The following is a 12197-nucleotide window of genomic DNA, read 5'->3' as shown; positions in this document are numbered from 1 at the left end:
CTTAGCAACTGTTTGAAGTTATAACAGACCCCCCCCCAAAAAAAAAAAAAAAAAAACCACCTTACAATATGATTTTGAAGTGGAGAAATTTTGACAGTGGCGACCCCTGCAGTCCTGTGATCACATTTCAGGCACTTGGTAACCAGCTCACTTTTATGGGTGGTTATCCCACAGTCATGTGAGCATGGTTCTAGGAAACTGCTAAACTGGCTGGAAGGAGGGGTCAAGTGAGGCCCTAGCTTGGAGTTCTTGCACAGCTGCACTTTCCCAGGAGAAGGGAAGCAGTCTGGTGACTTTCTGGTAAGATAGGTGGTAGATAATAAAGTTACTGACTTTCACTGCTTTATAGCCATAATTTTGGGGGTCAATTATGGTTGCAAATTGAATATTACTTGTAATGTTTGCAAGTGACCACTGCAGCAGTGGGAGAAAGTGAAATAGTAACTGGGAAAATAAAATTTGAGAAGAGTGCTTAGAAGGAGATGCCACTTAATTTGAAGCTAGAATGAAGTCCGAACTCTAGAGAACCTCTGGAATCAAAAACAGGGCAGGATATTTTGTATTGAAATCACCTCCCCTTTGTTGCAGCTCTGTGCTCTGAATTAGCATCCCCTCTAAGATGGGTATGTATTTCATTCTCCAAAGACTTTATAAATCAATTGACACCTAGCTGTAAATCTTTGCTTTGTTTTTTGAATATTGTTGTCTAGTCTGAGCAGTCATGTTTTGTTATGGTATGTTTTTAATAGTATTTTAATTATGCATTTGATATTTTGTAAGCTACTCATAGTCTTTGTGATGTTGATCTTAACAAATTTATAGGAAGGAGGGAGGGAGGAAAGTGTGATGACAAACAAAGAATTTTGTTTCATGTAAAGGAACAGAGACAGGAAAGCTTGTAAAGATACAACTTGTATTCTCTCTGATAGACAGAGACTGCTAAACTCAAGTCAGTTCTACTTGTAGACAGACCTTTAAAAATTAAACTGATAGATTATTGAAGGAGGATAACCATAAGTGAAATAGAAAGGGATGTAGATCAAAAGCAGTGATGCTTTATCACTGTATAAATAGAACAATCCCTACTCTTCCTGTTAGCAAAGGGAGAGTTTGCAGACTAGGTTTGCAGTTCTGCTGAAATCCATTTTGACGAGGTGCTTAACCTTCCACAGGCATGAGTATCTGTTTCATTATGGTGAAGTATTGCATCAAGGTTTTCCTCTTGGATGTTAAAATAATATTCACCCATCTTTGAGAAAAAATATATTAGCATACAACATGTCTGGTTCTAAAGCAAGATAGTTAGTTCCCCACTAGATATATTTGCAGCCAAGGCATGGAGTAAATGTAGGTATTTCTATTCTAATTTCCCTTCTTACTTCCTACTTAGAAATAAGTGATTGATTGGTTGGTTGATTATGTGCCATCAAGTGATTGTTGAATCTTAGCCATCCTACAGATAGATTAGGACTACAGAAGGGGGCTAATTATGTTGCCTGGCGTTCTCTGGTGGGCTATTACTCTCTTTTTCTGGTTGGTGGCATATGGTTTTCCAGTAGTCATTGCATTGTGGGTTCTTTGGACCTTCCACTCTCATTACTTCAAAAGTATTTCCCTGACTTCTGCTGGGACTAATGAAAAGCTGTCAACAATCAGTGCTGTCTAGAATTCATGTTGGCCTGCCAGACATTGTGCTTCTCTCTCCTCTTGTTTACAGTTTTCCCTTCCTTCTTGCTGGCATAGCAGAGCCCCCTTTTCTTATGGAGAATTAAACTATGCCTTCTATTCCTGGAGTTGCTATCAGCTAAGAACAATTTGTTTGGCACCCATTTAACCAGTCTCTCTCTCTCTCTTGTCCTCTCTGCCCCCTCTCTGAGAGAGAGAGAGAGACAGAGACAGAGACAGAAGAGTAGAGAAAATTGTGAAAATTGCAGATTGTCACAGTATAAGTTCTAACATTTTCTGTTACAATTTCTTGTGTAGCCTTCTTTTTGATTATGGACATATTTACTCTGTCAGGATACCCAGTTGTGAGTATTGGCTGCTAACCATTTTTGAAGGCCATTAGTGGTTCCAGTAATTGACAGTCCAGTGCAAATGCAACCTCTTACCATATTTCCCTGCTTTGCATTGAAAGTAGTATTTTTAACTTGTGTCAGCTCAAGCATTGTTGTCCAGTTTGACCCCCACATTTTGAGTAAATTACCAGAAAGAAGCAATAATGTCCCATCACTTGGATGAATCCAACACAGTATATCTTGCAATCTATTTAGTCTGAGGTACAGATGTAAAGATGTGTATCATCAGTATACTGATTACAGAAAACCCTGTGTTAACAGATGATCCCAATCATCTAGATAAGAGGTGTCAAACTGCCGGTCCACAGGCCGGATGCGTCATCCAGAAGCTGTGCCCACCACATTGCCAGCAATGGCAAAACCGTCCAGATAGGTTGTGCGACGTCATGTGACATCGCGAGTTTGACATGTCTGATATAGATGTTAAATAGGAATTAATAGAAAGTGAAATCTTAGGGAGGTGGACCTTAGTGGTCTTCTAATCCAACCTGCTGCCCAGAGCAGAAATTCTCAGACTGTCTTATTCTCAGACTGTCTTATTCAGTTAGATTTCATCAGAATTGCTTTTGATAAGAAGGAGAGAGTTTGACTGACATGAATGTCCTGTTTCATAGTATGCAATCATCTCATCACTGGGTTGCTGCCTTCCTTGTGTCCCACAATTTACTTAAACATTAGAAGAAGACATCATAAGGGTTTTTTTTGTTACAATTAGGAATTGCGAGCAGCTGCACAGACTTCAGAATAATGAAAAATTGTTCAACAGAGAGCAACGGTATCTGCATTAGCTCCCTCTACTGCTTTCAACAATAAAATAAGCTTCAGAACAGCATTAAGAGGAATTGAAATTTAACTATTGGGACTCTGAGAATATGGTAGAAAAACAAATCTTCTTTCTGAGGGAAGAAAACAACTGAGAAACCATCTGAGGGCAAATTTCAGAATAGTTTTAGCTGAAATATCAAATATTGCAGATGACTTTTCCCTTCATAGCTGTTAGCTAGAAGCTGTGACAGAAATTTGCAAGGGAATAGAGAATCTCAAGGTTTCAGAAGAAATATTTTTTTCTTTCAATGTAATAATGCCTGTTTCTTCATATGCTCTTTTAACAAAACAATCCCTTTATGTGAGGGAACATAATGAAATATATTAAACATAGAATACATAGAATGAAGGCTATTGCTAAGCACATTGATTTGTGCTTTAAATTGTAAGCCGCCCTGAGTCTTCGGAGAAGGGCGGGATATAAATGGGATTAAAAAACAAAACAAAAACTATAAACTCAGAATATTCTGACTCTGACAACAAATACACAACTACCAAGTGCATAAAATAAATGTACAAGTAGTCCTGGACTTAGAGTAGTTCATTAAGTGACTGTTCAAAGGTACAACAGCACTGGAAAAAAAGTGACATGACCATTTTTCATACTTTTGACCATTGCAGCATCCCCATGGTCACATAATCAAAATTCCCAGTGCAACTGAAACAAGAGTGTTAAGCAAACTCACAACTCTTAAGAGGTCAAGTTTGGGATTTGTTCCTCATGGATACCAACAAGGTCAAGAACACTTTGAGAAAAAAAAAATATATGACAGACATCTTAGAGAAGGAAACTTCATTCTACAAGGATTTGCTTCAGGTTAATCTACAATTTCCAACAGAACAAACTTGGGACTTTTTTTCCCATGGAAATAAATAAGGGCGAGAACATCTTGAAGAAAAGAGACTTGATAGACCCCTTTGACAAGAAAAAGATGTCATTCTATGAAGAAGACAAGCTAGAGGGGGTGTGCTAAATTTAATGATCTCATTAGTTAGGATGGATTTTTATAAGTTTGATATATGCATTGAAAGAAAGCTTTAAGGTAGCTTCATATATATATAAAATGAGTTTGTAAATGCATGACTTCTGTCTTTTTATGTAATGCTGAGAAAGCTGTAATGTAGTTTGGTGTTTTGGGTTCTGGGGTTAAGAGATTCCCCCCCCCTTTATATATAATACTTGAGTATAGTTTAAAGTTAGTAAAATATCTAAACTAGAAAAAGTGTTTTCTCCCTTTAGGATTAAAAAAATTGAAATAATACAAAGAATTTCCTTAATATGAATTATGATAAAGATTAATGAGTCAACAGAAGTATATATTATTCCCCACAGCAAAGAGAAGCAGAGATGGTCAAACTGATTTTTTTTATCCAAAGAAGAGAATATATCTAACCCTGTTTCTATTTTGAAATTGCTTCCGGATTTTGTGCTTGCAATAAATATATATATAAAATTTTGATTTTGTTTTTGCTAATTAGATAGGTTTATTGATATAGAAATGGCTTGTACATACTGTTGTGTAAAAATAAAAAGTTGGGGTTGTAATGTTATCTTCTACTGTGCTAAAGAGAGTTGGATTTTTTTTTCTCTCTTTAGACCATTTTTGCCTCTTTCCTCCCCATTCTCCTAGTTTTCTATTGCTTTTTCAAATTTCTCTTTGTATTTTATATTTTGATAATCCAATAAAACTATTATAGAAGTTACAAATAAATAAATAAATTCTGATGCTTGGCAATTTGTTCGTATTCATGATGGTTGTACTTTCCTGGGATCGTGTGATCACTTTTTGTGACCTTCTGATAAGCAAAGTCAATGGGCAAGTCAGTTCACTTAACAACCGTCTTACTAAGTTAACAGCTGCACTGATTCACTTAGCAACCCTTGTAAGAAAGGTTGTAAAATGAGGCAAAACTCATTTAACAAATGTCTCACTTAGCAACATAAATTTTGGGGTCAATTGCTGATGTAAGTTGAGGACTACCTGTACTGAGAGAGTGTGCAAAGTTACAGTGTTACTGAAAATAAATGTTTTATGACCAGTCCTTGAAGTTTCAGCAGTCACATGCTCACAATGTGGCTTCTTAGGTATCTAGATCATAACTATGATATTGCACCAGACCCCAGACATGTGATCACCATTTGCAATACTCTCTACTGGCTTCCCACAGCAAAATCAATTAGAAGGTCATAAGTCACTCCAGTAACTTGATCTTGCTTCTTTTTTTTCCCCCAAGAAAGCCACTACGGAGTCTGAGATCCCAAGGATCTCATGCTGTGTGTTATCCCCTTTACACCCTCCCATTATCCATAATGCACACCTGCAGCACCACCCTTGCCAATGTGCAGTTTCTGCTGCCCCTACCAGGCCTCTTCCAAGCTGACCGCAACTACTGCTATCCTTCCCTAGTCTCCCTCCGACCTGCCCACAGCCTCCACTGGCCTCCCTTTGTTCCATAGTGCCTACCTGTGGCATCCCTTACCCTCCCATGACAACCCCATGCTCCTTGCCTAGGACTCCCACCTCTTTAGTTCCATGCTTTTTCACAGAGAATTCACACTTCACCATAAAACTGGCTGAAGTGGTACAGAGCATCACATGGACTTGGGATTACTGAAGAGAGAGGATGGGTGTTGGATAGTACCAAGATTCAAATTTTGATCCTTTCCAGCTTAGCATCAATTCTTGATGCAGCAAAAGATTCATTGAGTTAGCTCAACAAGATTAGAATCTTTACTGAAGACACGAATTAAACCACACACATATCCCCAGTATGAAGCTGTAAAATGTTTTTTGTACCAACTTTGGATTTTGGGTTAGGTTAAACTTTAGTTTTTGCTCTTTCCATTCCAAATGGACAAATACTTTTTTTACTCTTTTTCCTCACTATGTATTCAAAATAGGCTGTGATTAGTATAAGCCAAACCTTGGCAATTTTGACCATTCCTGTAGACTTTGATTGTTGTAAGCCATGTTGAAAGGAATTCAAAACTAAATAAAATCTATTACAGATAGACCTTAACTTATGACTAGAATGGGGACTGAAACCTCCGTCATTAAGTGATGCAGTGAGTCACACCTGATTTTACTACTTGTTTTGCTGCAGTGATTAACCAAATCATGCAATTGTTAAGTGAATGCAGCTTTTTCCTTTGACTTTGCTTGTTGGAAATCCCCTAGGAAGAATGAAATGGCAATCCCATGGCCCCAGAATGCTGCAACTGTTTTAAATATATGCCAGTCCCAAGTACCCAAATTCTGATCATTTAACCTGAAAAAGCTGCAATGGTTTAGATAGAAGGCCTGGTTATAAGTCATTTTTTTCAGCACTGTGGTAACTTCAAAAGATTGTTAAACAAATGTTGTAAGTCAAGGACTACTTGTATATAGATTTCAGTAATAATTGTTTCTTTCATCATTGATAAATAATATTAGATGAGGCCATTTATGCATGTGTGCATAAAAGAACAAACACACACTAAATCTTGTTATAAATCTCATCTCCTTATTACTATTATTGCTTAGTTCTCCATATCCAAGTGACCTTTACATTTGAGGGCTTCAAAAGGCAACTTGCACTGTGTTATGACAGATACATTTCAAAATTTTTAGCAGGCTTCTGGCCTAGATTTGATATATTTGATTTTAAGTAGGCAAGTTTTTTTATTGTTAGGTTTTGTTTTATTTATTACTTATTTATTACTTCATTTAAAAAGAAATACCTTCACACACATAATGATTCTGAAAAAACAATATAGCTATTGACAATATACTTAAAGAGTAGAAAGGTTACTAATTGCTATCAATAGTATGGTTTTCTGTTTAAAAACTTGGTACAAGTTAACCTGAGAAAGAAACTATTTTACATTTGCCATCACTCTTTAGTTTTACTGCATTAATCTTACCTTCTGTCCTTTCTTTGTCCTTTATCTATTTGCTAAAGTATTTTGTCTATGTGACCAAAATCTTAAGTTTTGTCATTTTATTTCTCCATCAATGAAACGGATGATAACCACTGCTGACCTCAATTACAGAAAAGATTTATGAAGTCCTACTCATATCTGCTGAAATAGATTGCCTTTAATAACAATGCATCTATTTATAAAATTCTCTCTGTCTGTCTCTTTCTTTTTTATTTTCTTAAAAGCTACACACTGACCAAGATAAAGGAGATGGAAATTTAAAATACATATTAACAGGAGATGGAGCTGGCAGTGTATTCGTTATAGATGAAAACACAGGAGATATTCATGCAGCAAAACGGCTGGACAGAGAAGAAAGGTCTCTGTATGTGTTACGTGCCAAGGCTATAGATCGAAATACTGGAAGACAGGTGGAACCAGAATCAGAATTTATCATTAAAATCCATGATATCAATGACAATGAGCCCAAATTTACCAAGGATATTTACACAGCCAATGTTCCTGAAAAGTCTGCAGTTGGTAAGCATAATTTATCATCATGTAAATGTAGAAGAATGTTAAAGGAGACTGAGAACTAAGTCACTTTTCAGTAATCAGTTGTGCCCTCCAGGCTGTTTGGAGAATTTAAAACAGTAATAAATCCTTTCAAATTTATTACTTGAACTGCTCCAGGTTGTCAGCAGTATCTACTTTTTTCTGCCCTATTGATTACCATATTGTTTTTGTTCATCATTAATAGTCAAATGGAAATGTATCAGACATTGTATGACCTTAGGAATTATTGTCATTTAGCAGTAAGCCACTGAAATCAGTGTTTAATAGAACCATGTTTATTCATAGTCAGTAACAATTAAGTATATAAGTTTCACATTCAGATTTTGGAAGACAGAGTGGTCTAACAGCAGCATTTTATTTTCTCATAAAGCTTTCAAACATCTGAACCCTAGGAGATACAGGTTCATCCTTTTGAAAAAGCATGTGTTGTAAATCAGTACATTCATCTGTGATAGTAAATACACTATGTAAATCCAAAATCATTGAGTTGTGGCACATGCTGAGAATTATGCACGTGCATAATTTACAACAATTCCCAGCTATTTCTAGTGTTTGCTTTAACCACCCTAGCTTACTGTTTTATTCATATTGCTAATAATTAGCCACTGTTTTTTTTATTTACAAGGCTTTGGAAATTAAATTTAAACAGGAAAACCAGATTATAGTTAATGATGGTTAATTCCAAGCAAATGCAGCAGTTTATGAATTAAAAGAAAATCATAAAAGGAAAAATAAAGAATTTGGACAAGTTAAAAAAAAAGAGCAGCTGGAAAATTGTTCTTTTAATGATAATAATGGTGCTGGAATTTCCATTGCTAAATGATACTTAGCTAAATTGTAAAATGCAATATCACATAGCAATCTGTCATTGTTTTTGATATTTTTAAAAATCTGCCTCCACAATCTATATGGGTAAGTGAAATGAAATGGTAAGTTATAGAACCAAAAAAAGTAAATTTAAGGAAAACCTGAATGTATCATCCAAACACACATAACACACTAAGTCTCAAACCCAAGTTAATGAAGGACAGTTATTGTAACAATGTAAATTTATATCAGTGATTCTTAAATTGTTTGACCCCATTACCCCTTTGCCTGGTCTCAAATAGTGTAATTAACCCCCCCCAAAAAAAAAACCTTCCACAGCCCCAAATTGCATCCTTACCTTAGAAACAAGCAATTACAAATTGCTCTATTTCCCCCAGTATATGTTCAAATTACAGTTATAGAATCACTGTTCTATATCAAAATGAATCATGTTATGCCAGGGGTCTTCAAACATAGCCTTTTTATGACTTGTGGGCTTCAACTCCCAGAATTCCTCAGCCAGCGTGCCTGTGTTATGCAGTGATGTGATGACCTGGTACATATAAGAATAGCTGGATTCTCACAACTCATTGAACCACAAACTCTCCAACCACAGGTCAGCCTAATCTAGCTATGCTGCATGAGTCCAGGCAATAAAATTGAACTGTTAACAGTTTTAATAATCCTAATATTATATATCTTCATAGTAACTTAAAAGAATAAATACTGTTTTCAGGACATAATCTCTGAAGCCCTGTACTGTCAAAGCTACTTACAGTTCTTGGATATTCCTGGATGCTCAGAGGTATACTTACCATAATGACATAAAGCCATAGTGTATCTGTATCTGAAAAAAGGGAATGACATTCTGTTTGCATTTTAAACAGAAGAAATTGTGCAAATATGCACTGCCAGAATCTATAACAAATGGCTATAACAATTTCTTGTGTTTCTCTGCTTGCCAGGAAGGGGGTTCCATAAGGATGAACAACTGTATATATTTTAGTAACCAAAGTTAATGGTTGATTTGACAGACCCAAGGTCTAGTTTACGTCTGAAATGGACTGTTATTAAAGGTTCTACCCAGTGCTTTTTTTGTAAAAGAAAAAGGTGTCGGAACTCACACATGTCATACAACCCGCCTTGCCTACTCTACAAGGTTCCATCCAAAAAAGGTGCCGGAACTCCGTTCTGAGCGTTCTATGAGAAAAAAAGCCCTGGTTCTACCAATACAAGCAGGTGGAAACAAAGGAAAGATTATTTGCACAGCTAGTTTTGACAGTTGGTATTTTTAACAGGTAGAGGGTATTGTATCAGTTTTCTTGATTTTCATGTTCATAAAGAAGTAGCATTGCCATTAAGTATCTTGACAAGACACTATAGCATAGTAGAACATGTGATATTCATGCAGAAGGTCCCAGGTTCAGTCCTTGGCAAGTCCAACTGTAGCTGGAAAAACCTATTCTTGACAATGGCTGTTAATGCTAGGCTAGATGAAGTAGAATTTGCTTTTGATGTATGGAAGCTCTCTATGTTCCCTAGTGTAATCTTCTAGGAACATCTGAAATTATTGTATTGCATTGGTAGGCAAACATCAAGAGAGGGACAGGCTTGCTTTTTCTGGATGAGAGTTAACTGGAAAAGAGATACAATATAGGCTTTCACTAGCCCCCTCATCTCCCAGTTTATATAAATATGAGAAGCCCCTGGCAATAACTGGAAAGTTTGATAGATCAGAGCACATAACATTTCAATGTCAGTGATATCAGTAATGGAGATGACCACTTTCTGATATTGAATCTCTTTTTCCATATAAGCACACTGAATGTAATGTGACAGCTATATCTATTGTATAGCTAAATCATTCTAACGTCAACCAGCATGAAATCAGATAGGCAGGCACACAGTAGTTTGACATTCTAAATTACTGTTTATTGAAATTCCTGTGTTCACGTTACACAAAATACAGTTTCAGCAGTTCAGCCATGAAAGGAAGCACGGTAGTTTAGGCAACCAATACTGAACCACATGATAAATCTGTTTTCTCAAGGACAAACTACAAGCTAACAGATTTTCTAGGCATCATTAAAAAAAAAGCAGAAATGTCAAAATACTACCTAGACTTGAAGTAATAAGTTCCAGGGACTTCAAATGTTCTTAGCGAGCATTTGCTTAACCTTCACTACATAAATAACATAATAAAGAAGTTTATCACAGCAGTTTCTCATAAACTTCATCTCATTAATTAAATGCACATTAAAATATAGTATCCAGAAATCAATCAGGGGGAAATGTGTTATTCAAATTTGTTCATTCACCATGAATGCTTTTGAATTGAATAATCATTTTATATATTATAAGAAAGCAAATGCATACCCACCAGGAAATTATGATCAATCTTTATTTTGGTTGATATACCCCAACTATACCTACAGTTTTTAATGTTTCAGAATATGAAATCAGTATTATTGGTAGTGTAGATGGATGTAACATAATTTCAGGTAGTTCTTAGTATCTCTACACCAGCATTGAAACATTGATAGTTTACATATTAGATGGATCAGATTCAATATTCACCAAGTCTAGCAAAATATTTTTTTAACCAATATAAGTCAACAGAAGAATTGCTGGTGAGCCAGAGAAGTGATGCACTTTTTAAAATCTAACATAATTTTATTAAATATATGTCAGGTCAGTATTATTAGTTGAGAAAGTTATTAGGCAGGAAAATACAGGTCTATGTACAGATGGTTATTTACTTATTTTTATTTCTTAATTTTCTTTAAAAGTATCCAAACTGTATCACTGTCTATCAACTACTTTGGTAGCATAAATTTTAAAATAAGTAAAGTATATGTGGCAGTATGAAATATCTTCTGTTAATTCTGAATCCACAGCCAATATTTTGATGGCATAGCCTCAACTTCTAATAGTACCAGACTGAAAAAAAAATCTGTATTGTTTTGTTCATTATTTCATAAAAAATATTATGTTACATTCATCTGATATATTGCAGTTGTTTGATGTTTTCCCTATATTAAGAATCCTGGATCATTCTAGTTGACCTTTTTAAACTCTTATTCTATATTGATTTCCTTTTGCATATCTTCTGTGTTTTTTTTTAAAAAGAGATATTTCTATCCATCTATGAGGGCAATTTGGAAATAAACCTCCTTTTAGTTATCAATGACAGACACAGATACAGAACTTTTATTATACACATTAGAAAACTACAACATTACATTACTTTTCAACAGTCACCTTTCAAATTGAGGCACTTGTCATAATGTCTTAAAAGGTTTGAAATTCCTTAGTAGTAGTCACTCGGTGCCAAATCTTGGCTATGGGAGGGAGTGGGATCAAAAACATCCCAAGGGAATTTCTTCAGAAGTTCTTGGGTGCATCTAGCATTGTGCAGGCGAGCATTACTGTGAACCAATACCAATACACTGGAAGTCAGCATGCCCCAATGCTTGTTATTGATGGCTCATCTGAGTTTTCGTAACATTTCGCAGTAGACTTCTGAACTGATGGTCGAAACACACTCCATGAAATTCACTACCAGTACTCCTTTAGCATCTTCACATTTGGCGGGATATTCTATGGCACCACTTCCAATGTGATGTTGGTTCACAATAATGCTTGCCTGCACACTGCTAGATGCACCCAAGAACTTTTGAAGAAATTCCCTTAGGATGTTTTGATCACCCGCCCTATAGCCCAGATTTGGCATTGTGCAATTACTACTATTACTACCTTGTAAGACATTATGACAAGTGCCTCAATTTGAATGGCAATTATGTCAAAAAGCAATGTAATGTTGTAGTTTTCTAATGTGTAGGATAAAAGTTCTGTATCTGTGTCTGTCATTGATAACCAAAGGGAGGCTTATTTCTGAATTGCACTCATATCTATCCATCTATCTATCTATCTATCTATCTATCTATCTATCTATCTATCTATCTATCTATCTATCTATCTATCTATCTATCTATCTACATATACATAGA

General features: G+C 35.7%; 1 protein-coding gene across 1 annotated transcript in view; it reads left to right on the top strand.

Annotated features, from left to right (window-relative positions):
• CDH9 (cadherin 9) overlaps positions 1–12197 on the top strand; it is a gene marked incomplete at both ends in the record, with an annotated part of 108950 nt that overhangs the window by 22897 nt on the left and 73856 nt on the right. The window contains one exon of the mRNA XM_083358387.1: positions 7050–7344. Coding sequence (XP_083214513.1) covers positions 7050–7344 — 295 coding nt within the window. The remainder of the gene's footprint in view (positions 1–7049; positions 7345–12197) is intronic.

The sequence above is a fragment of the Vipera ursinii genome, assembly GCF_947247035.1.
Source record: "Vipera ursinii genome assembly, chromosome: 3".
NCBI classification, from domain to species: Eukaryota; Metazoa; Chordata; class Lepidosauria; order Squamata; family Viperidae; genus Vipera; species Vipera ursinii.
The sequence above is the reverse complement of the archived record's forward strand: the minus strand, read 5'-3'. Positions and strand labels throughout refer to the sequence as shown.